Genomic DNA, 26,480 nt, shown 5'->3' on the forward strand with positions numbered 1-26,480 from the left:
GAATTCTCAAAAGGCAGCCCGACCTCCGACCCCTTTTTTCCCGTCTTTTCTTCGCGCAAATGATGGGGATTTGGTCCCGTTCCCGAGAAAGAAGTATATCCTTCTCGTCGGACTCATTAAAGAAAAAATCTTCGTCCAGTTCGAGGTGAGTAATCGCTGTTCTGATGTCCAGAAGTTATTTTCGGTTATAAATGACGGTAACAGCAACATTATGTACAAAATAAGTTAAAAGTAAGTTACAAGCAACGCAAAAAAAAATTAAAAATAGCCTAGGAGCACGTAAAATGGCAGCCACCCCCTTCGTCGCCATTCCGGAAGTATACATTCCTATTTTCCTCTAAAGTGCGTAATGTCACGATACCAGAGCTATATGATATCACATCTCAGAGAAGTTTTGTAATGTTGTACTTTGTGCTAATGTTTGGTTTTTGAACTAGCGTCCAATAGACTCCCATTCACTCCATGAAGGAGAGTGCTCCTTGTGCCAGAATTGCCCAGAATACTGCACTGCCCATTGACGTAGCATGGGCAACGTTTCCCATCTCTTCAAAAGTATATCTGCCATTGCAAATGTCAGACTCCACTCTGTGAGGCACATCGATCTGCAGATTGAACATGGTAAGATTTTAGATTCCTAAATTCATAGTGCAGTTTGTTTAAGTGATTTTACAGCTAACTAGCTACTTTACATGCTGATATTATATTTGGTATTATTGTGTGTAGCTACGTTTGCTAGCTAGCCAGCTAACCAGCCAGCCCATAGAGAGAGCATTGCGTAGTGGTTTTGTAGTCGACTTGAGCTGCAACAGATTTCCACAAAGATTTTCCATGTTGCTACCAACCTTATTATAACACCGAAATCAAACATTTGTTGACATAAAATATTGTTCTCACATTTAAGTGTTATTTAACACTGTAAATTAAAGGAATGAGTGGTTTTGGATGGATTTTTCCTTTAAACCTGGCGCACTGTACATAACAACTGGACTGTTGTTCCATGATTAGTGAGGATTATTAAAGTAGATTTATAGGACTACTGTTCCACCCCTATTGTACACTTTTATCACCTTCCAATGGATTGAACAATTGAACAATTGAATATCGCAACTTTCAGATGATTCAAATCACTCACTGTATTTTTGATTCGCCAATATATTTTGTGCTTAAAGGCTCTCCAAACCATTTTTTCCCCCCCATTATTCATGAATGCTTCACTAACCCTAAATAATATACAAGATCAGAGTAGTTTTAAATCTACCAATTGGTGCTGAAAGGGAGACAAATGTGACTTGTTTCAGGAAACTAGGCGTATGTTGCACATCATTACTTCACAGGAGAAGCATTTGAACGCAAACATACATTTTTTTAATCAAAATGCATGAAAAAGCCAAGAACCTTCCTGCTAGCCATGATTGGCTGAGATAATGGATGGGCTGGACATGCCGTGAGATGAGTTTGGATAGGTCTGCCATGTAGCATGCTTCTGTCTATAACGTGAGCTGCTCAGTGTGTGTTGACAGTCCTTTCTACCGTGCCATTTTTGAAAGATATAACGTTAGCCATTGAGAACTACAAAAGTATTGCTACTTTTCTCACCATCATTGATGCCCTGAATTTAGCAGGCGCTATCGACAGATCAGTTGGGAAATGTGATGGGCTACTTTCTGCACATGCCATGGTCAGTGTGAACCTTCGTGACTTGACACAATGCTGGCCAAACAAGATGTAGCCACAAACAAAACAGAGTGCCGTGAAGCAGACTGGAACCATTTATTTATACGGGTAACCATCCATGTATACGGGTAAGAGTCTAGCTACATTTTCAGATATTATACGTTTCTAATTTTGTTAGAACGTTGTTTTCATTGCAAATTGAAGCATGCTGTTAGCTAGCTAGTGAACGTTAGCTTGCTGGCTCGCTAGCTAACATTAGGTTTATGATCTTTGTAGTAACATTATTCAAATCAGAAATACATTTGCATTGCTAGTTATAGCCTAATGTTAGCTAACTAACATTGAACCTAGTTGTTAGCTTTAGCTACCTGCAGATTCATACTATAACAATGACAATGTTTCTATTGGTAGTAGTATGAGTTTGGATTATGCCAGTTCATTGTTTAGTTAGCTACATGTCTAAACAAAATACTCCACTTGTTTACATGACCCATCAAGTTAGCCAGATGTGTCTGGGGGTGATTACGGCCATCTATTGTATTTCATGAACATGTGTACATAGCTTAGCTAGATGTGGCTGGGGGTGGTTAGAGCATTTCTTTCACATAACCCAATTTAGACAAGTGTGTCTGGGTAAGCATCATCAATAATTATAACATTTTATACAATATTTGTATCTGGACATTTCCTGTTTTTGCTTTAGCTACTATGCAAATATTCATTTCAATATACCATTTAAACCTTCTGTATCCTGTGCAAATGAACAAATAAAGATTTTATTTGATATAGTGTGTGTTTACCCCAGAGACGGTAATGTGAAGAGCAATATGACCTGCACCAAAGTTAGGATATAGGGCAACGACTAAATAAAGTGTATATTTACCTGGAGTTTTTCCTTATTGTAGACTACTACTTTTACCACTTTTAGTCTTAAAATCTTTGGTTGTTTACTAAACTACTAATTTTGTTTTGCACATGGCCTCACATGTGAATCCTTAAAAAGATAGGTAGGGCTAATGTTGAAGAGGGTGGAAACGATGCTGAATGGGGTGTAGACAAAGAAGAGCTCTCCAGTAGGTGTACCCAAATGTTCAAAGGCCATTTTCTCCAAAGTGGGGTGCAAAGTTGATCAATTTTCAAGCAGAATTACTTTCCCATTGTTCCTCAACTGCAGTGTATGATATACAATTTTCTGACTCTGAGTCTTTACTTTTATCCAACGTGAAAACAAAATGCTACATAAGATTGAATCGAGGGGGTCGGTCACAAGTAGGTGTGTATTCACATGACCTTCTTTCATTGATCCCTAATATTCTGAACCATTCTCTCCATATATTCTAGCGAGTCTGTCCAGAAAATTCTAATTAAAGGTGCACCAAATTTAAAGGGATGGCTTTCGATAAACTGTACTGAAAACCATATTGAATGAAAACTCTACGGGAAAATATGTTTGCCAGCAAGTGGGAGGGTTTTCAGCAGTTGAATTAAATGTAATCAGCGCACGCAAGGGAACCACTTTTGCAAAGCCTTGAATACCAACTACTAAAAAGTGCATAGGAAAAGTGTACATTTCCTAAGTCTGAATCGGGCCCAAAGCGTCTGAGTAGGAGTGCTGATCTAGGATCAGTTCCCCCTGTCCATGTTATGTTATTCATTATAATCTGCCTACAAGGTAAAACTGATCCTAGATCAGCACTACTGAGATGTATTGTGAATACGACCCCGATCTCTCATCAGCTACAGTAAAGGGACAGTATCGAGCGGCTAGTCATACAAGCCCTGGCTCCATCGATCGTAAATCAACGTCTGCGGCAGCATTGATCATCAATCAACCTGGGTGATGCTATTGATTGGCTGCTCGCTATTGGCTGGTGGCTCCCTGCCCCAGCCAATGGGTGTCTGAGTACTGACCCCTAGTCTGGTACAGTATCGAGGACCCATTGATAATTCATTTAACGTCCTGTAATTTCATTTTGTCGTGTCCATACTTAGTTCCTGGAAAGCCTGCAGTGGAAACCTAGGCCCTATTCCCACTACGAGAGATGGAGAGGAGGAGCGTAGTGGCGAAAGAGGGTTCTCGTTCCATCCTCGGTGGACCCAGACATGGTGTAGTGGAAAGACAGCAGAAGCCTATGTCGCTAAAGACTTTGTGTCTTTCGCTAAAGACACTGTCATATGGAATAATAGTTGTGCGTTAGAGGTTTCATACATACTCTGTAGATGAAAGACACCGAAAGACTCTTAAGTCAATCTTTTTGCTATAACATTTAGAAAAATAGGTGTGGGTTACAGACAACTAGAATCAGGAGGCTTCATGGAACATTGATGATATTTAACCTCCTGCACCCGGTATCAACAGACCTTACTAACAGGGACTGCTATGAAATCATACATAAGAGAGCCATCCAAGTTAGCCCACAAGGCTAAGGACAATGACCGCACTAAAGCCCTTCGACTACTGTACATACCACGTGCCGTGTACTTTAAGACAGCCATCCAAAGCCCATAGACTATACGGTACCACCCCACGTCAATTCAATTTCTATTCCACATTGGTTGAGCGTAACTTCATTGAAATGACGTGGAACCAACGTTAATTCAACCAGTGTGTTCTCAGTGGGACGTGCCATTTTAAGCAAGACATACAAAGTCAGACAGCCAGACCCATGCCAGGACAGAACTAGAGAAATAGCTGGCAGAACAGTACAGTACCAAGGCCCTAACAGCCCATAGCATTGGAAACATCTGTCTCCCTGCATTTAAATTGCAGCTAAGCGGTAGGGACCAGCAACACTCTAACCCATGCCATTTAGAAATAAATGTGGTGAGAGCTGTCTGCTTGTATAAATGTTATTGAAATGTGTACAACAAGAAGATTAAGAGCACTCCATTAGACTTGGCACCTCCCTCTACCCCATGTAGTGTTTATTTATTTATCTTCACCATGGTAACGTTAATGTCTGGAGTGGCTGGTTGGTCGGGGGAATTAGCAGATTAAGCTAAATTGAAGCGTTGTCCTCCTTTTAACAGTTTTCTCTGTACCTCAAAGAGTTTGTCCCAGGGGATTTTACTGCTCTAGTCTCACTGTCAGTGTTATCGTGTGCAAACACTCAAGCTAAAGGGTAATTCATACTGTAGGCCTACGTTGCTAGCAGTCACGCTAAATGCTAATTCATACTGTAGGCCTACGTTGCTAGCACTCATGCTAAAGTCTAACCATACTGTAGGCCTACTTTGCTACCCTAGTCAAAAAATCCTATAGGATTATTTTTTCAAAATAATCAAATCTAATCAAACTTTATTTGTCACATGCGCCGAATACAACCGGTGTAGACCTTACTGTGAAATGCTTACTTGCAAGCCCTTAACCAACAATTCCGTTCAAGAAAGAGTTAAGAAAATATTTACCAAATAAACGAAAGTAAAAAAAAATCTAAAAAGTAACAGAATAAAATAACAATAACGAGGCTATATACAGGGGGTACCGGTACTGTGTCAATATGCGGGGGTACAGGTTAGTCGAGGTAATTTGTACATGTAGGTAGAGGTAAAGTGACTATTCATAGATAATAAACAGCGAGTAGCAGCAGTGTAAAAAATAAATGGGGGGGGGTCAATGTAAATAGTCCGGGTGGCCATTTGATTAGCTGTTCAGCAGTCTTATGGCTTGGGGGTAGAAGCTGTTAAGGAGCCTTTTGGTCCTATACTTGGCGCTCCGGTACCGCTTGCCGTGCGTTAGCAGAGAGAATAGTCTATGACTTGGGTGACTGGAGTCTTTGACAATATTTTGGGCTTTCCTCCGCCTAGTATATAGGTCCTGGATGGCATGAAGCTTGGCCCCAGTTATGTACTGGGCCGTATGCACTACCCTCTGTAGTGCCTTACGGTCAGATGCCGAGCAGTTGCCAAACCAGACGGTGATGCAACCAGTCAGGATGCTCTCGATGGTGCAGCTGTAGAACTTTTTTGAGGATCTGGGGACCCATGACAAATCTTTTCAGTCCCCTGAGGGGGAAAAGGTGTTGTCATGCCCTTTTCACAACTGTCTTTGTGTGTTGGTGTATATTCATTTTGGTTTCATTCACCACCACAATATGGGTGTGATTCACGGCTGCAGTTTTATTTGATTTTATTCTTTTTCATGCAACTAATTGTCTTTGAATTAGACATTACAATGACATACAATACTATATGCCAGAGAAGGAAGGTGGGATCCTCCTCCTCGGTGAATTTCTTCTTCTTTTTTTTTGTGAAACATTAAAGTTATCCTTCTTAGATAGAACTTTACTAAATATATTCACGTCACCAAATAATTGATTAAAACACACTGTTTAGCAATAAAGGTATACAGTAGCCTCAACAGCACTCTGTAAGATAGCACCAACTGGAGGACAGCTAGTTCCCATCCTCCTCTGGGTACATTGACTTCAATACAAAACCTAGGAGGCTCATGGTTCTCACCCCCTTCCATAGACTTACACAGTAATTATGACAACTTCCGGAGGACGTCCTCCAACCTATCAGAGCTCTTACAGCATGAACTGACATGTTGTCCACCCATTCAAAGAATCAACAAACTGCAAAAAATACTCAAACTGGACAGTTTTATCTCCATCTCCTCATTCAAAGACTCAATCATGGACACTCTTATTGACAGTTGTGGCTGCTTCACGTGATGCATTGTTGTCTCTACCTTCTTGCCCTTTGTGCTGTTGTCTGTGCCCAATCATGTTTTTACCATGTTTTGTGCTGCTAACATGTTGTGCTGCTGCCATGTTGTTTTGCCACCATTTGGTTGTCATGTGGTGTTGCTACCATGCTGTGTTGTCATGTGTTGCTGCCATGCTATGTTCTTCTCTTAGGTCTCTCTTGATGTAGTGTTGTGGTGTCTCTCTTGTGTGTTTTGTCCTATTTTATTATATGTTTTATTTTTTATCCCAGCCCCCATCGCCGCAGGTGGCCTTTTGCCTTTTGGTTGGCCGTCATTTTAAACAAGAATTTGTTCTTAACTGACTTGCCTAGTTAAATAAAGAATTTTTAAAAGAGCGAGAAAGACAATAGTTTAACAGTTTTGAACAAATTAATTTCTTCAGAAGATGCAAGAGCGAGAGAGAACTAGCTATATTTTGTTGTATTCTTTTTCACTTTCACTTACTTAGCTAGCGAATGCATCTAGCTAGTTTAGACTACTCAAACACCCACCTTAAACAGAGAGAGATGCTATGTTAGCTAGCTGGCTATGGCTAGCCGACACTGGAACTTTTACAAGTCAAGGTAAGCTTTTGGTTTTATAAATTGATTGTCACCCGGTCCAGCTGGTGTAACTTGCTAAACTGCTTGCTGACTGTACACTGTACTGCATGTTTGAAGCAGGTTTATTAACACGTTAGTTCTAGTAGCTATGTTGACTATGACGTAAGGCAACGATGTAGGCTGTGTGTAGTGGTTAGCGGTTATGATATAAAGGTTCGGCTTGGAAAGTTTTTTCTCGCCTGGTCACAGACAATTGATGTGTTGTGCACTGAAGTCCACAAGTGAAGGAAAAAGGTGAGAGGAGGAAAACGCGTAGATGCGAGAAGGAATTAAAGTGATCATGCTGTTTGTATGTGGCTGCTATGAAAGTGAACTGTGTTTGTGTGTGATCATAGCCGATTCTGTTGAAAAATGTTTTGCAAACGGAAAGAAACGGGGATAAACATATCTGAATTTGTCCAATAGAAACCTCTTGTTTGCAACTGTTAGACTAATGCTTACAACCTTTATTACTCAAATGTGACCAACCATCTCAATTCGGTCTTAAGTATCAAAATTTAAAATGGTGTTGTTTACATGGGATAAAAGTAGAGACTCAGAGCTACAAAGTGGTATATCATACACTGCAGTTGAGGAACAATGGGAAAGTAATTCTGCTTTGAAAGTTGCTAAAGTTGTAACCCCACTTTTGAGAAAATGGCCCTTGAATGTTTTGTTGGTACACCTACTGGAGAGTTCTTCTTTGTCTACACCTATTCAGCATCGTACACACCCTCTTAAGCCTTAGCCCCTCTTTAAGGATTTACATGTGAGGCCATGTGCTAAACAGATTTAGTAAGTAAACAACCAAAGATTTGAAGACTAAGAGTGGTGAAAGTAGTTGCCTACGATAAGGAAAAACTCAAGGTAAACCTACACTTTATCTAGTCCTTGGCCCACAGTATATCCTGATCTGACTTTGGTGCGGGTCATGTTGTTCTTCATATTACGGTCTCTGGGGTAAACACATGCTATATTTGTCACATGCACAGGATACAGAAGGTGGAAACAGTACAGTAAAATGGTTTCTTGCATATTTGCAATATAAAAACAGCCAGCCGCACCAATGTGAAGGAGGAAACGCTGTACACCTGGCGACCGTGTCAGCGTGCATTGTGCCCAGCCCGCCACAGGAGTCGCTAGTGCGCAATGGGACAAGAACATCCCTGCCGGCCAAACCCTCCCCTAACCCGGACAGTACGTGTAGTGTACAGTACGCTTTAACGTGCAGTGAAAATGACTTCCTGACAAAATTAGAAATATATCATATCTGAAAATACATGGATGATACATGGATACATGGATGAACGCTTCACAGCAGTCTGGAACCCATTTTAACTCCGTTTTGTTTGTACAGCTTGTTTGGCTTTGTTGTGTCAACTCACTCTGGTTCACAATGACCATGTGCAAAAAGTAGTCCATCACAACTTTTCCCCCATTGATCTTTGTCAATAGCGCTAGGCTAGTCGCTAAATTCAGGTTAGCAATGTTGTTGAGAACAGTAACAACACTTTTTCGACGGCTAACAATATACCTTTCAAAAAAGCCGCAGTAGCAAGGATTTTCAACACATATTGAGCAGCTTATGTTATAGACAGAAGCGTGTTACATGGCGGACCAATCCGAACTCATCTCTCGGCATGTTGAGCCCATCCATTATGGAACTTCCAAGCAAAAGTTCTTGAAATGTTCCGTATTGACTGACCTTCATGTCTTAAAGTAAAGATGGACTGTCGTTTCTCTTTGCTTATTTGAGTTGTTCTTGCCATAATATGGACTTGGTCTTTTACCAAATAGGGCTCTTCTGTATACCACCCCTTTGATTGGCTCAAACTCATTAAGAAGGAAAGAAATCCCAAATATTAACTTTTAACAAGGCACACCTGTTAATTGAAATGGATTCCAGGTGACTACCTCATGAATCTGGTTGAGAGAATGCCAAGATTGTGAAAAGCTGTCATCAAGGCAAAGGTTGGCTACTTTGAAGAATCTCAAAGTTTAACACTTTTTTAGTTACTACATGATTCCATATGTGTTATTTCATAGTTTTGATGTCTTCACAATTATTCTACAATGTAGAAAATAGTAAAAAATAAAGAAAAACCCTTGAATGAGTAGGTATGTCTAAACTTTTGACTGGTACTTTACATTGTAAACGTATATTCATAGGCTAGGTTGTAGCAACCTCATGATGGGTATAGGGACAATTTGAGTATCATGTAGTAACCTTAACCTATCCATGTTACATTGAGCTGGGTGAAGGGAACATGAATGACAGTCATCCAATATACTATAATAGAAATAAGGCAACGCTCATAAAAAAAGTAATCTTCCTCCCCCATCTTAAACGTCACCGACCGTCATTTGCTAAGAATGCTCTGCATTTTTACATTACTTATATGCAAATTAAAAAGTAGAAGGAAAATCGTTTTTTAGGTACAGGAAAACAAAGATATCAGCATTTATTTCATTTACAGTGCCTTTTGAAAGTATTCACACCTCTTGACTTGTTCCATATTTTGTTGTGTTACAGCCTGAATTTATAATGGATTCAATTGAGATGTTTGTGTTACTGGCTTACACATTAATACCCCACAATGTCAGCCTAAGTTCTAAACCTCAGCTGAATCTGGTAATGAATGGTGTGGCTGTTGAACAAGTTGAGGAGACTACATCACTTGGCCTTTACTTAGATTGTTAACTGTCATGATCAAAACATATAGATTCAATGGTTGTAAAGATAGGGAGAGGTCTGTCCGTAATAGAGATGCTCTGTTTTTTTGACACCACACTCCAAAACGCAAGTCTTGCAGGCTCTAATTTTGTCTTATCTTGATTATTGTGATCGAGTGCTGCAAGGAAATAACTAGTTAAGCTGCAGCTGGCCCCGAACAGAGCGGCACGTCTTGCTATGCATGCCAGCCTCTCTTGGCTAAGAGTTGAGGAGAGACTGACTACATCACCTCTTCTTTTTATAAGAAACATTAATGTGTCGAAAATCCCAAATTGTTTGCATAGTCAACTTACACACAGCTCTGACACACACACTTACCCCACCAAACATGCCCACCAGGGGTCTTTTCACAGTCCCCAAATCCAGAACAAATTCAAGAAAGCGTTCCATCTCATATTGCTCAATTGAACAGCAAACCTGGTTTCAAAAAACAGATAAAGCAACACCTCACGGCACAACGTCTCTCCCCTATCTGACCTAGACAGTTAGTGTGTATGTATTGATATGTAGCCTACGTGTGCCTTGTTTTTTAATTTATTTTTATTGATGTAGTTCTGTCATTGAGCTGTTCTTGTCTATTAATGTTCTGTATTGTCATGTTTCATGTTTTGTGTGGACCCCAGGAAGAGTAGCTGCTGCTTTTGCTACAGCTAATGGGGATCCTAGTAAAAGTGGAATTATTCAACAGCAAGTAGCTGACACTAATTGAGTAGTCCATAAACACAAACAACTTTTGGCAAAATTGGAAAAAACTTTCAAAAATCTAAACATGAGGAATTAGCGATACAAAATGGTGACATATGGACAACCCATTTTAAAACACTCTACAACACCGTTCAAATTGACACAAACGCAGAACAACGCCAAATTCATGAGAAGTTGAATGGATTAGAAAAAGTTATAAAGGACAATCAAAATCCATTGGACTCCCCAATTACTGACCAGGAGCTCTATAAGAAACTTCAGGCTCTCAAATTTAAAAAAGCATGAGGACCTGATGCCATCCTAAATGAGATGCTCAAACTCACTAGTGCAACATTTCAATTGGCTATATTAAAACTGTTTAATTTGATCCTGAGTGTAGGTTATTTCCCTGACATCTGGAATCAAGGACTCATAACCCCACTCTTTAAAAACGGAGACAAATTTGACCCTAACAATTACAGAGGCATTTGTGTGAACAGTAACCTGGGGAAGGTTTTCTGTAGTATTATATGGCAGCGAGGTGTGGGGTCCACTTGCAAAACAAGATTTCATCAAATGGGACAAACACCCCATTGAAACCCTGCATGCAGAGTTCTGTAAGATTATCCTACATGTCCAGAGGAAAACTACAAACAATGCATGCAGGGCAGAATTAGGCCAATATCCACTAATAATAAAAACTCAAAAAAGAGCAATTCAGTTTTGGAAACATCTAAAATACAGTGACCCCCTCTCATATCATTACCAAGCCCTGCAATAACAAGAGTTGAGCAAAGACAAGAGTCCCCTCATCCAGCTGGTCCTGGGAGTTCACAAACCTGTTCTACTAACACACTGAAGCCTCAGGACCAGAACATCCAGTCAATCAGAATAAACCAAATTACAACACAGTCAAAACAAAACTACATTGCTTATTGGGAAACACAAGCACAAACACAAAGCAAAATGCAGTGCTATCTGGCCCTAAATCGACAGTACACCGTGGCTAAATATTTGACCATGGTTACTGATCAAAACCTTAGAAAAACCTTGACAAAGTACAGGCTCAGTGAGCACAGCCTTGCCATTGAGAAGGGTAGACACAGGAAAACCTGGCTCCCTGTAGAGGAAAGGCTGTGCAACCACTGCACAACAGCAGAACCTGAGACGGAGCTGCATTTCCTGACAAAATGTCAAAAATATAAAACAATTAGAGAGTGTCATTTCCTCAAATTTGAAACTCTTATTCAAGGTTTCAAATACCTCTCTGATGAGGATAGGCTACCCATCCTGTTGGGGGAGGCCGCAGAGAGCTGTGGGTTGGCAGCGCACTACATTGCTGCCTGCCATAAGTTGAGGAACAGTGTCTGACAGACCAATCAACCTGCACATGTCCTCTACTGTATGCTTATTGTTATTGTTGAATGTATGGTTATTTTGACCCTTGGTTATTGTTGTAACTTTTGACATTTTTGATTCTCATTTTTATTTATATTGTAAATATCCAAAATATATATATATGAGAGAGAGAGAGAGAGAGAGAGAGAGAGAGAGAGAGAGAGAGAGAGAGAGAGAGAGAGAGAGAGAGAGAGAGAGAGAGAGAGAGAGAGAGAGAGAGAGAGAGAGAGAGAGAGAGAGAGAGAGAGAGAGAGAGAGAGAGAGAGAGAGAGAGAGAGAGAGAGAGAGAGAGAGAGAGAGAGACTACATTACTCTTGTTAAGTGTACAACAGCTCATTGATCAGCCCCTACCTATCACCTCTTTGCATTGAGGGGGTCCTTTCCCGTAATCCATAATAACATCTCAGACCAGGACGGCTTGCTGCATGAGCCCTGGGGGCGATCAATACCCATACATTGTGTAACCATATTGACTCGGAGAGGGTGAGAGGGAGAGAGGAGTTTATTGACATCCTCGTCATCCTCCCCGTTTACATTATGGATCTTTCTCTCTCTCTCTCTCTGTAGCTGCATCTGCTTATCAGGACATTGAGTCGGGCGCCGAGCCCCTCCCGTCGCTGCCGTCAGCGAAAAGGCCCGACAGGCAGTCTTCGTTTCCATCCTCAAGGACGCCTTGACGCTGGCTGGCAGTTGTTGCGAGGGCTATTTGACGTAGAGCCGTCAAATCGGAACCCTTCGAGAGGGGCCGCCGCTTCTTCCGCAGGGCCGGCGAGCCGTCTGTGTCTAGCCCACTGGTGTGGTGAAAAGGGGGATTCGGGTGGTGGGAGCTGCTGTTAACCTCTGCATATGAGGGATATCGTCTCGTCGCTTATTTATGCTCCACCGCTCCCCTCCACATCGCCGCAACTCAGCCAGATTGTCTCTTTGTGGCCAGAGAGCGGCGGTTTTCTTCCTCGTTTTGCTCAGACGAACATCTTCGTGTCTCTCCGTCTGCTTTTCCATTTGTCTTTGTTTTTCTGTTTCGGTCTCTCTTTTTTTTCCCCCTCGCAGTCTCTCGGACAAAATGACGGCCAGCCGGTCAACTCTCTCCCCAAAAGTTAACAGGTCGACCATTCTGATCCCAATTAGGCTATTTAAATGTATTGTGAATTCTTCCCAGCAGGGAGGAAGCAGGGTGAAGCCAAATTCGAATAAAGCCTCATTCTGAAGTTCTATCGAGGAGTCGTCTTTCTTGTATGAGAATAAGCACTAATAGTGAAGGCGGTAATCAGAACTGACAGAGTTAGACACACTGTTACGAAAGTACAGAAGTTCAAAGGTCATGCCGGTTGTTGTGGGAGTTCTTGTGCCGTAGAGATGTTGCCTTTTGATGAATCGTCTTCTGCGTACTGTTGTAGAGAGCAATGAATAGGCCTCTATCCATTTATCATTGACAGTGCTTTACCCGCACAGTACAAAGCGATGCTGGTTTGACTCAAATCCTCCTCCTTCCTCGCTCTGCAATTGCCTTGAGAGAGGCCTCTTTTGTAACTAGCTTGACGGTTTAAAGCTGCTTGATTCAATGGGCCCCCACCCTGACGCAGTTCTGGGCATTCCTGCATTGATTCTGCCATTCAGACCGCCAGATGTACAGTTCAACACGCTTCTGAGAAATAACAGGGAGAACGGAGGCAGGACGCGTAGCGTGCTGAATTGACATTCACAAGTTGTTATTTCAAAGCCAATAAGACTGTTGTTTTTAGTTTAAAGATGCGGGTCCTTAAAAAAAAAAAACGGGGGGAAAAAATGTTTCTGAACTGAAGTGTAAAATGTTGGGATTTCCGATGAACTAACAAGTAGCTTTCATTGTAACAGACAGATGTTCTGCACATTGTACAATACACTGTGATGTGGAGGGCTGGAGGATTTTGGTCATACTGTTGTGGTTGAACCATGGGGGTTAGAGTTCAAGGATGAATTGAGTACAGACACACATATTAAGGACTAGGACATCGGGGTGTCGGATGTAAACGAAGCAGAGTAGCCATCGTGTGACCATGTGCCGTGCCTCCAAGCTAGTGGGGTCGTTTCTAATCCAGCCGCTTGACTCCAGGTGAAATGTTTCCACCATTACAGCTCACGCTGTTTGCCGTAATGGCATCCTAGTGTGTGTGTGTGAGAGAAAGAGAGTGTGTGTTCCCCAACCCTCACAAATGTGTTGACCCGTTGCCATGGCAACTCGCATTAAGACTAATTAAGAGTTCTCGTGGAGTACCTTGTTAGCGTCCATTGTTGACCTCGGGACAAAAAGTACTTTTCCTCTTTCCCAAATGTTTTCGTCATTAAATAGTGCTAAATTGGTAGATGTGAGGAAAACGTTTTTCTCTCGGAATTCCACAGATCGACTGAGGCGGCGGCCCAATGTGAAAGTCGTAGCCATAAGCCAGTAAAGCCACAATATGGGCAAAGTACTATAGCTGGGTCATTAGGCATTCTTCTGTTTCATTTTCAGCATAGTGGCAGCAGGGGGAGGCTGGGGAAGGCCAGGAGAGGCTGTAGATTTTGGGCTCTAAATTTCAACAAATTAGCCGTTGTGTTGTGGGAGCTGGAGGCCTGTTCATGGGACGTCAGTGTTGCTGCATGTCAGATCCACTAAATTAGCCAGACCGCTAATTACCTCCCTGAGAAGACGGGCAGAGAGAGCTTTCAGAAGGATTTCTTGTTTTTTCCCCCATCAACATCTCCACCCCTGTGGATTTGAAGTCTGAAGAGTTTGTTCCCCGAATCCCCCGTTCATTTGCATCTTTGCCTCCCTCATCTGCTTTTCACTCGCTTCCTGTAATAGGCAAACAAACAATGTCTCTGTGTGTTCTATCTACCGCATCATCGCTTGACCAAGGTCACAGTGAGGAAGCTGGTGGAGGGAGGACGGCTCATTGCAATGGCCAGAAGGGCATCAAACGCATGGAAACGTCCACTGTAATGTTCCACTGTTGAATAGGGTGTCCATATTAGGACATCCGCCGTCTCATCAGGAATTGTCCGTCGCAACTGAGGCTGTCCTAATATGGACACCATAATTGCTCTCTTTCCCGTGGTGTGGTTGGCCTTGTCCTCAGTGGACGGACATCTGGGGAATTGAGATTAAAGCGTCGATAAGGCTCCTGTCTGTGTCAAATTCGGGAGTGGGAGCTGAAAGGTCGCGTCCAGTGCCTCACGCCACAGACAACACCTGCGTCGGTATCGTCAGAACGCCTCCTAATGCGAATGCGATGACAGGTCACCCGTCCGCTCGGCTCGGAGCGGCAGCTGCAGGTGCAGGTGCAGGGGAACGGTGTTTGGACAAGGCTGGCTCACGTCGGCCCACAGCGCAGCCCTTTCGTTTGATCCTTCAGCTAGCGTACTCTCGCTCTCTCTCTCTCTCTGTCTCTCTCTCTCTCTCTCTCTCTCTCTCTCTCTCTCTCTCTCTCTCTCTCTCTCTCTCTCTCTCTCTCTCTCTCTCTCTCTCTCTCTCTCTCTCTCTGTCTCTCTCTCTCTCTCTCTGTCTCTCTCTCTCTCTCTCTCTCTGTCTCTCTCTCTCTCTCTCTCTCTGTCTCTCTGTCTCTCTCTCTCTCTCTCTCTGTCTCTCTGTCTCTCTGTCTCTCTCTCTCTCTCTCTCTGTCTCTCTGTCTCTCTGTCTCTCTCTCTCTCTCTGTCTCTCTCTCTCTCTCTGTCTCTCTCTCTCTCTGTCTCTCTCTCTCTGTCTCTCTCATCTCTACAGTTCCCTTCTACACAGAGATACCAATCTCATTGACACGCACAAAAAAAAAACGAAAAGGGGACGGACACGCTAAAGACCCCCCCAATCCCTGGCCAAAAGAGCCACCCGTTTCTCAGGAGAAACCGCTCACCAGCCCTCGGTGGCTCTGTCTTTCCTCTGACTTTGTACCTGGTTTGAAAGTCACCTGCTGTAGTGGGAGAACATGGCCTTTAGAGAGTTGTTCTGACAACTACGTATCACGCCCCGAAAAGCCAACTCGTTATGGCAATTATGTCTTGGGTGCTGCTGGGATTATCTACATTATCTAGAGATGGGACTATATCCAGGGGTTGAGATCCCATGAAATGTCAATTGGTAAGCTGCAATTAGCCAATCCTGGCCGTTGCCTCTTGTGTGTGCGGATAGTCCATTCATGTTTTGAGGCTACTTCCTGGGTGACTGTATGGGATCTGATATGAAATAACAGACGTGATGAATGGCTATGTGTGTGTGTGATATTTCTCCCTAAGTGACTTGCAATGTTTCTGTCCATTCGCATTTCTCTCATTGCATATACTGGAGCTGCTAGTAGCAGCACATGGATAGACTCCCCCCTGTGGTCACTCAGGGAACAACACACATTCTCACGTTCTCATCCAAACACTGGACTGTAGCCCGACGAGAAGCCTCACCGGTTGCGGAGTGGGGGGGGGGGGAAGCATAAAGATGAAAAGTCGGAACGGGATTGTATAGGAGGGAATGGGAATGCCGAGCAGAAATTAGCTTTGGCCGACGGAGCACTGAAACAATACCGTATCTACGCAATTTACGAGAGCGATTACTCCTGGTTGTTATTTCAACAATACCCGGCTATGCTCTTTCAAGGGCTGCCAGTGGGGCTGAGGCTGGGAGAAGGAAGGGCCTTGCCAAGACTAAGTGTCTGGGAGTTTCACAAGGCACTGCGAGGGAGGGAGGGAGGGAGGGAGGGAGGGAGGGAGGGAGGGAGGGAGGGAGGGAGGGAGGGAGGGAGGGAGGGACACATCAAAAGGGCTCGGGTTCTTCAGAAGGGTTACTGTTTCAGTCTTCCTGACGTTGGTTTCTGTTTTCACTAACCCCCTCTCTCTTGCTCTCTCTCTCTGTCTCTCTCTCCCTCTCTCTGTCTCTCTCTCTCTCTCTCTCTCTCTCTCTCTCTCTCTCTCTCTCTCTCTCTCTCTCTCTCTCTCTCTCTCTCTCTCTCTCTCTCTCTCTCTCTCTCTCTCTCTCTCTCTCTCTCTCTCTCCCTCTCTCTCTCTCTCTCTCTCTCTCTCTCTCTCTCTGTCTCTCTCTCCCTCTCTCTCTCTCTCTCTCTCTCTCTGCAGCCCCCAATGAGCCTTTACTGTGCAAATTCGCTGACGGAGGGCAGAAGAAACGGCAGAGCCAGAGCAAGTACCCACAGAACGGGCGGCCATGGCACAGGGAAGGCGAGGTAAGCCACTGGCTCAGTACAGCCGCCATTTTGGTTCCATAGGTACAGCCATCCGGCAGTTACCATTAACCCTCCGTTTACATACCACCTACACATGGCACTGGGATGAAGTTTGGTTCGTGGGCATTTAACCTCTGAGGTAATGTCAGTCTTAGAAAGGGTCATTACGGTCCCCTCCCAAAGCTCTTTTAGGATTCCAAAACATCTGGGTCCATGTACACCACGACAGGCTGTCTCCCATGTTTAAGGTCGGCGCTGGTAGTGGGGAAAAAAGCCCTTTAAGTATCGATCCAAAGCCTTCAGAATAAGAGTTGACATGTAAATTGCATTTGAAGGTTGTATGAGTCTGCTTGTCAAGGCTACCACACATATTACTGTTCCCCTCATGGTTCATAGTGGTTCAGGCCTATACGTTGGATACCAAACATATTCAGCAGTTACAGCCGACAAGGGGACGGGCAGTCGGAGAGGTTTTCACCCTACACCACTACGGTCTACACCACTACGGATAACGTGAACTTGCAGGGGGCTGACAGTTGTGCTGGAGCTGCACGGGAGAAAGGAAAATGTATCGTCTCTTCGTTGAGATGTGGACTGTGTGTCCTTCAGGACACGTAACATGCTCTCGGTCGGTCTGCTTGTAGGTTGTGTGCGTGTGAAGGTTCGTGTGTGCTTTGCAAGCATATGTGTGTGTGTTTTGTGTGTGAACGTCCATCACAGACTCAGCAGCCCAAACACAGAGCCCGGTGAGGCCTGTTTACCCTAACAGCCCGTTGCTACAGAGCCTCACACACTGACAGGGTCAGCTGATTACACTTGACACGAGGTGAGGTGGGGGGGGGGGGGGGGGTGCAGCATCTGGAAAGAGGAGAGAAGAAAGGAGAGAAGAAAGGAGCATCACTAGAGTAGACAGAACACACAACAACACTCTCTCTCATCTCTACTTCCTGACCTCCTCTCTCCTCCCTCTCTCTCATCTCTACTTCCTGACCTCCTCTCTCCTCCCTCTCTCTCATCTCTCCTTCCTGACCCCCTCTCTCCTACCTCTCTCTCATCTCTCCTCCCTCTCTCTCATCTCTCCTACCTCTCTCATCTCTCCTCCTTCTCTCTCATCTCTCCTCCCTCTCTCTCATCTCTCCTCCCTCTCTCTCCTCCCTCTCTCTCATCTCTCCTCCCTCTCTCTCATCTCTCCTACCTCTCTCTCATCTCTCCTACCTCTCTCTCATCTCTCATACCTCTCTCTCATCTCTCCTCCCTCTCTCTCATCTCTCCTACCTCTCTCTCCTACCTCTCTCTCATCTCTCCTACCTCTCTCTCCTACCTCTCTCTCATCTCTCCTCCCTCTCTCTCATCTCTCCTCCCTCTCTCGTTCTCTCCTACCTTTCTCTCATCTCTTTTCCCTCTCTCTCATCTCTCCTACCTCTCTCTCATCTGTCCTACCTCTCTCTCATCTCTCCTACCTCTTTCTCATCTCTCCTCCCTCTCTCTCATCTCTCCTCCCTCTCTCTCATCTCTCCTACCTCTCTCTCATCTCTCCTACCTCTCTCTCATCTCTCCTCCCTCTCTCTCATCTCTCCTACCTCTCTCTCATCTCTCCTCCCTCTCTCTCATCTCTCCTCCCTCTCTCTCATCTCTCCTCCCTCTCTCTCCTCCCTCTCTCTCCTACCTCTCTCTCATCTCTCCTACCTCTCTCTCATCTCTCCTCCCTCTCTCTCATCTCTCCTACCTCTCTCTCATCTCTCCTCCCTCTCTATGCTCCCTCTCTCTCCTCCCTCTCTCTCATCTCTCCTACCTCTCTCTCATCTCTCCTACCTCTCTCTCATCTCTCCTCCCTCTCTCTCATCTCTCCTACCTCTCTCTCGTTCTCTCCTACCTCTCTCCAATCTCTTTTCCCTCTCTCTCATCTCCTCTACCTCCATCTCTCCTACCTCTCTCTCATCTCTCCTACCTCTCTCTCATCTCTCCTACCTCTCTCTCATCTCTCCTACCTCTCTCTCATCTCTCCTCCCTCTCTCTCACCTCTCCTACCTCTCTCTCATCTCTCCTCCCTCTCTCTCATCTCTCCTCCCTCTCTCTCCTCCCTCTCTCTCATCTCTCCTCCCTCTCTCTCATCTCTCCTCCCTCTCTCTCCTCCCTCTCTCTCATCTCTCCTACCTCTCTCTCATCTCTCCTACCTCTCTCTCATCTCTCCTACCTCTCTCTCATCTCTCCTACCTCTCTCTCATCTCTCCTACCTTTCTCTCATCTCTCCTCCCTCTCTCTCATCTCTCCTACCTCTCTCTCATCTCTCCTACCTCTCTCTCATCTCTCATCTCTCACCTCTCTCTCATCTCTCCTCCCTCTCTCTCCTCCCTCTCTCTCATCTATCCTACCTCTCTCTCATCTCTCCTACCTCCTTCTCATCTCTCCTACCTCTCTCTCATCTCTCCTCCCTCTCTCTCATCTCTCCTCCCTCCCTCTCTCTCATCTCTCCTCCCTCTCTCTCATCTCTCCTACCTCTCTCTCATCTCTCCTCCCTCTCTCTCATCTCTCCTACCTCTCTCTCATCTCTCCTCCCTCTCTCTCATCTCTCCTCCCTCTCTCTCATCTCTCCTCCCTCTCTCTCATCTCTCCTCCCTCTCTCTCATCTCTCATCTCTCCTCCCTCTCTCATCTCTCCTCCCTCTCTCTCATCTCTCCTCCCTCTCTCTCATCTCTCCTCCCTCTCTCTCATCTCTCCTCCCTCTCTCTCATCTCTCCTACCTCTCTCTCATCTCTCCTCCCTCTCTCTCATCTCTCCTCCCTCTCTCTCATCTCTCCTCCCTCTCTCTCATCTCTCCTCCCTCTCTCTCATCTCTCCTACCTCTCTCTCATCTCTCCTACCTCTCTCTCATCTCTCATACCTCTCTCTCATCTCTCCTACCTCTCTCTCATCTCTCCTCCCTCTCTCTCATCTCTCATACCTCTCTCTCATCTCTCCTCCCTCTCTCTCATCTCTCCTACCTCTCTCTCATCTCTCCTACCTCTCTCTCATCTCTCCTACCTCTCTCTCATCTCTCCTCCCTCTCTCTCATCTCTCCTCCCTCTCTCTCATCTCTCCTCCCTCTCTCTCATCTCTCCTCCCTCTCTCATCTCTCCTCCCTCTTTCTCATCTCTCCTCCCTCTCTCATCTCTCCTCCCTCTCTCTCATCTCTCCTCCCTCTCTCATCTCTCCTCCCTCTCTCATCTCTCCTCCCTCTCTCTCATCTCTCCTCCCTCTCTCTCATCTCTCTCATCTCTCCTCCCTCTCTCTCATCTCTCCTCCCTCTCTCTCATCTCTCCTCCCTCTCTCTCATCTCTCCTCCCTCTCTCTCATCTCTCCTCCCTCTCTCTCATCTCTCCTACCCCTCTCTCATCTCTCCTACCCCTCTCTCATCTCTCCTCCCCCTCTCTCATCTCTCCTCCCTCTCTCTCATCTCTCCTACCTCTCTCTCATCTCTCCTCCCTCTCTCTCCTCTCTCCTCCCTCTCTCTCATCTCTCCTCCCTCTCTCTCATCTCTCCTCCCTCTCTCTCATCTCTCCTCCCTCTCTCTCATCTCTCCTACCCCTCTCTCATCTCTCCTACCCCTCTCTCATCTCTCCTCCTCTCTCTCTCTCTCCCTCTCTCTCATCTCTCCTCCCTCTCTCTCATCTCTCCTACCTCTCTCATCTCTCCTCCCTCTCTCTCATCTCTCCTACCTCTCTCATCTCTCCTCCCTCTCTCTCATCTCTCCTACCTCACCTACCCACACAGTAACAGTCCTTAGATTAAACTGCTTGCATCGCGCCCAACTACATCTCACATGCAGATTAACGACATGATTTGTGTTTTTATCTCGGCTAAAAAGGCCCTCCTGTAACCTGCGGCTCATCAGATCGGATGAGTCTTACATCTCTCCTCCCTTGTCTCCCCCGTTTCCTCCCTCCCTCCCTCCTTTCTTCGCCTCGCTATGGTTAAGGACATGATTGAGAGGCTGGTGAAGGCGTCTGTGTGTGTGAGAGAGTGCTCGCACATACGTACATATGCACATGTGTGTTTGCTCACATTTGTTCGTACCTTTTTGTGTGTGTGTGTGTGTGTGTGTGTGTGTGTGTGTGTGTGTGTGTGTGTGTGTGTGTGTGTGTGTGTGTGTGTGTGTGTGTGTGTGTGTGTGTGTGTGTGTGTGTGTGTGTGTGTGTGTGTGTGTGTGTGTGTGTGTCAGCGATGCCCCCACAGTCATTGATCAGCAGCACAGCCAGGGTCTGGAGATAGGCATCACATGTGAGTCTGTTTATCAGACGTTCTCCAGTCCTTCACCAAGGGCCTCCCGTTCCGTGGCCAGATGGAGAGGGCCTCCCGTTCCGTGGCCAGATGGAGAGGGCCTCCCGTTCCGTGGCCAGATGGAGAGGGCCTCCCGTTCCGTGGCCAGATGGAGAGGGCCTCCCGTTCCGTGGCCAGATGGAGAGGGCCTCCCGTTCCCGTGGCCAGATGGAGAGGGCCTCCCGTTCCCGTGGCCAGATGGAGAGGGCCTCCCGTTCCAGTGGCCAGATGGAGAGGGCCTCCCGTTCCCGTGGCCAGATGGAGAGGGCCTCCCGTTCCCGTGGCCAGATGGAGAGGGCCTCCCGTTCCCGTGGCCAGATGGAGAGGGGTTCCCGTGGCCAGATGGAGAGGGCCTCCCGTTCCCGTGGCCAGATGGAGAGGGCCTCCCATTCCCGTGGCCAGATGGACAGGGCCTCCCGTTCCCGTGGCCAGATGGAGAGGGCCGCCCGGCGCACGCCATTTGCTACGTTCTCCATCGATCCCCCTTTTGAAGTCAGCCAAACTCCCAGAACACACCAGGGGTCTAGTAGAGCACCCGTAGAGCAGCAAGCAGCCGCATTGTGGCGTGATTAGTCAGTGGTAGGAAAGAGGTCAGAAGTCTGTTTTCATCTACGTGACTATGAGGCATGCGAATGCTCTCTCAAGCGTGTCACATCTTTCAAATGATGTGCGCTTACACACACACACACACACACACACACACACCAGGTCACGCGAGATCCTACTCTGTAGGAGTCACACATGCTCCCACACACACATGACATACACTCATACACACACACACCATAAATGATTAAATCGTTAACACCCACACAGGTAGTCTCACAAAGTCACACTAGCTCAAGTGCTTTCTCTTGGGGAAAGTGTTCATATGTGGAAAAACCCACGGGGTTCTCCCCTGTGTGACAGAAAGCCTGACAGGTGTTTTTTGAGAGAGAGGGTGGGTGTGTGCCCGTGTCTGTGAGTATGCGTGTGTGTGTCCTACAGCCGGACACCATGGCTGGCTGGGGTTTCCTGTGGCGGTTCAGTACAGGCGTTCTTCCAGCTGTCGGAGGGGCCGTTTCTCCTTCTGCCACACCCGCCATACTGTACCACAGTATACACAGACACTCTCACACACTCCCTCCCGCGTGCTCTCGTTCACATGCTCCAATTTCCTGTCCTAGACATACACTGAGCGGACGAAACATGAGGAACACCTGCTCTTTCCATGACATGGACTGACCAGATGAATCCAGGTGAAAGCTGTGATCCCTTATTGATGTTATTGGTGAAATCCACTTCAATCAGTGGAGATGAAGGGGAGGGAGACGGGTTAAAGAAGGGTTGTTAAGCCTTGAGACATGGATTGTGTACGTGTGCCATTCAGAGGGTGAATGGCCAAGGCAAAATATATAAGTGCCTTTAGCGGGGTATGGTAGTAGGTGCCAGGCGCACCGGTTTGAGTGTGTCAAGAACTGCAACGCTGCTGGGTTTTTCACGCTCAACAGTTTCCCCGTGTTTATCAAGAATGGTCCACCACCCAAAAGACGTCCAGCTAATTTGACACAACTGTGGGAAGCATTGGAGTCATGAGCCAGCGTCCCCTGTGGAACTCTTTCGACACCATGTAGAGTCCATGCCCGCCCTGACGAATTGAGGCTGTTCTGAGGGCAAAAGGGGGCGCAACTCAATATTAGGAAGGTGTTCCTAATGTTTTGTACATGCAGTGTGTACTCTCACTTCTTCTTCCTCACATCCTCTCACTTTCTCTACTGTTTACTCTCTCTTCTTCTCTTTCTGTTTACTCTCTCTTCTTCTCTTTCTGTATACTCTCTCTTCTTCTCTTTCTGTTTACTCTCTCTTCTTCTCTTTCTGTATACTCTCTCTTCTTCTCTTTATGTTTACTCTCTCTTCTTCTCTTTCTGTATAATCTCTCTTCTTCTCTTTCTGTTTACTCTCTCTTCTTCTCTTTCTGTTTACTCTCTCTTCTTCTCTTTCTGTTTACTCTCTCTTCTTCTCTTTCTGTTTACTCTCTCTTCTTCTCTTTCTGTATACTCTCTCTTCTTCTCTTTCTGTTTACTCTCTCTTCTTCTCTTTCTGTTTACTCTCTCTTCTTCTCTTTCTGTTTACTCTCTCTTCTTCTCTTTCTGTATACCCTCTCTTCTCTTTCTGTTTACTCTCTTCTCTTTCTGTTTAATCTCTCTTCTCTTTCTGTTTAATCTCTCTTCTTCTCTTTCTGTTTACTCTCTCTCTTCTCTTTCTGTATACTCTCTCTTCTTCTCTTTCTGTATACTCTCTCTTCTTCTCTTTCTGTTTACTCTCTCTTCTTCTCTTTCTGTATACTCTCTCTTCTTCTCTTTCTGTATACTCTCTCTTCTTCTCTTTCTGTTTACTCTCTATTCTTCTCTTTCTGTTTACTCTCTCCTTCTCTTTCTGTATACTCTCTCTTCTTCTCTTTCTGTTTACTCTCTCTTCTTCTCTTTCTGTTTACTCTCTCTTCTTCTCTTTCTGTTTACTCTCTCTTCTTCTCTTTCTGTATACTCTCCTTCTCTTTCTGTTTACTCTCTCTTCTCTTTCTGTATACTCTCCTTCTCTTTCTGTATACTCTCTCTTCTTCTCTTTCTGTATACTCTCTCTTCTTCTCTTTCTGTTTACTCTCTCTTCTTCTCTTTCTGTTTACTCTCTCTTCTTCTCTTTCTGTTTACTCTCTCTTCTTCTCTTTCTGTTTACTCTCTCTTCTTCTCTTTCTGTTTACTCTCTCTTCTTCTCTTTCTGTTTACTCTCTCTTCTTCTCTTTCTGTTTACTCTCTCTTCTTCTCTTTCTGTTTACTCTCTCTTCTTCTCTTTCTGTTTACTCTCTCTTCTTCTCTTTCTGTTTACTCTCTCTTCTTCTCTTTCTGTATACTCTCTCTTCCTCTCTTTCTGTTTACTCTCTCTTCTTCTCTTTCTGTGTACTCTCTCTTCTCTTTCTGTGTACTCTCTCTTCTCTTTCTGTTTACTCTCTCTTCTCTTTCTGTATACTCTCCTTCTCTTTCTGTATACTCTCTCTTCTTCTCTTTCTGTATACTCTCTCTTCTTCTCTTTCTGTTTACTCTCTCTTCTTCTCTTTCTGTTTACTCTCTCTTCTCTTTCTATATACTCTCTCTTCCTCTCTTTCTGTTTACTCTCTCTTCTTCTCTTTCTGTGTACTCTCTCTTCTTCTCTTTCTGTATACTCTCCTTCTCTTTCTGTTTACTCTCTCTTCTCTTTCTGTATACTCTCCTTCTCTTTCTGTAACCTCTCTCTTCTTCTCTTTCTGTTTACTCTCTCTTCTTCTCTTTCTGTTTACTCTCTCTTCTTCTCTTTCTGTATACTCTCTCTTCTCTTTCTGTATACTCTCTCTTCTTCTCTTTCTGTATACTCTCTCTTCTTCTCTTTCTCAGATACGTACTTTCTCACATACACTCTTTTATCTCTCTCCTCGTCATCTCACTTTCTTCTTCTCTTTCTTACACACTTTCTCTCTCTCTCGCGCGCTTTGTACCTGACTCGACAACAGCATGCGTAATCAGTCATGGCCACGCAGCCGACCCGTATGGGGGATTGTCTGTGTGCGCCAGGCAGCCATGGTGTGGAATTCATTAACACATAGAAGCAAGGGCACCACGCACGGGACTTATCAGCCTCACCAGACAGCTGGCCATGTCTGGGATGGCCATTATCACGTAGAGGCACACAGACGTAGACAAATACACACACAGACGTAAAGACACACACACACACACAGACATGAACATACAGACACAGCCACACAGTGCATGCATACCGTGGTCCATATGCAGATGCATACACTCCAGACACAAACCAGTGCATACACTTCCTGTTGGTGGAACATACAGGCACATACTCTGCATGTACATGCATACGCTCAAATGCACACACAGGCAGACACTCTCACACTCAAACACACACACACTTGCTCCCCCCAACACTCAAACATACAGATACTCTCTCTCAAATGTGAACACGCATACTCTCACACTCGCACGAAGGAACACCCAGGCCTACTGTTTAAAAAAATATATATATATAATATGTTTATTATTTTCCAAATAAAAAAAGAAGGCCGAGATACAAACATTGACATTGTACTGTTGAATGGGATGGCACATTTACAGGACCAAACAAAACTTAACTCACACATCCCCAAATATTATAAATGGTCAATATTATAATGGTGCATATTATAAGAAGACAGCATTAAGTCATTTACAAGCAGTGTAGTTAAACCAAAACTAAATGGCCGACTGAATGTTATGCTCGCGCACGCACACATCCGCAGTGGCCGTGTCACCCAGGGCTGATGCATCCGCTATGGGATTCATGTGGATCTCTGTTTCCCCTCACTCACGTGGGTGAGGTCCATCCCCTCTGGTTGCTGAGGGTCATTCCTCCTTTTTAGCTCACGCAAACCTCCTAGAGGAATGAGGGAGAGCGGGGGGGTGGAGAGAGAGAGGGGAAGAGAGAGCAGTAGGGAGAGAGAGAGAGGGGAAGAGAGAGCAGTAGGGAGAGAGAGAGATAGGGGAAGAGAGAGCAGTAGGGAGAGAGAGAGCAGTAGGGAGAGAGAGCGGTAGGGAGAGAGAGAGGGGATGGAGAGAGAAGGGGATGGAGAGAGGTTGGGGAAGAGAGAGGTAGGGAGAGATAGGGGAAGAGAGGTAGGGAGAGAGAGAGGGGGGGATAGAGAGGGAGAGAGAGGGAGAGAGAGAGAGAGAGAGAGGGATAGAGAGAGAGAGAGAGAGAGAGAGAGAGAGAGAGAGAGAGAGGGATAGAGAGAGAGGGGGATAGAGAGAGAGGGGGGAAGAGAGAGAGGGGGATAGAGAGAGAGGGGGGAAGAGAGAGAGGGGAAGAGAGAGAGGTAGGGAGAGAGAGAGGGGGATGGAGAGAGAGAGATAAAAAAGTGTGCTGATGAAATCTGAAACCTCAGCAGCCTCCTGTGTTAAAGAAATGGGATTAGCCCTCGTCCGGAAGAGAAGGCTTCGGGAATGCAGATGACGGATTGCAGGGAGAGAAAGAGAGAGAGGGGGGAAGAACACGAGAGAGTGGGAGAAAGAGGAAGAGAGACAAGGGCCTCACACACTTTCATGCATACACTCACTGTCATTCCTCTCTTCTTTCTCTCTGTCTCGCTCTCTCCCTCTCTCCCTCAAAGCTGGCATCGACCGTTGTCCCACGTGCATAAAGTGTATCGAAATCCCGTT

At 45.3% G+C, this 26,480-nt stretch overlaps 1 protein-coding gene across 2 annotated transcripts in view; it reads left to right on the top strand.

Moving 5' to 3' along the window:
* Nucleotides 1-26,480, top strand: part of LOC139554450 (RNA-binding motif, single-stranded-interacting protein 3-like) — a 243,065-nt gene that overhangs the window by 186,593 nt on the left and 29,992 nt on the right. For both annotated transcript variants that reach the window (XM_071367259.1, XM_071367260.1), the window contains one exon: nucleotides 16,859-16,965. In XM_071367259.1, coding sequence (XP_071223360.1) covers nucleotides 16,859-16,965 — 107 coding nt within the window. The remainder of the gene's footprint in view (nucleotides 1-16,858; nucleotides 16,966-26,480) is intronic.

Source organism: Salvelinus alpinus, chromosome 26, assembly GCF_045679555.1.
Source record: "Salvelinus alpinus chromosome 26, SLU_Salpinus.1, whole genome shotgun sequence".
NCBI lineage: Eukaryota > Metazoa > Chordata > Actinopteri > Salmoniformes > Salmonidae > Salvelinus > Salvelinus alpinus.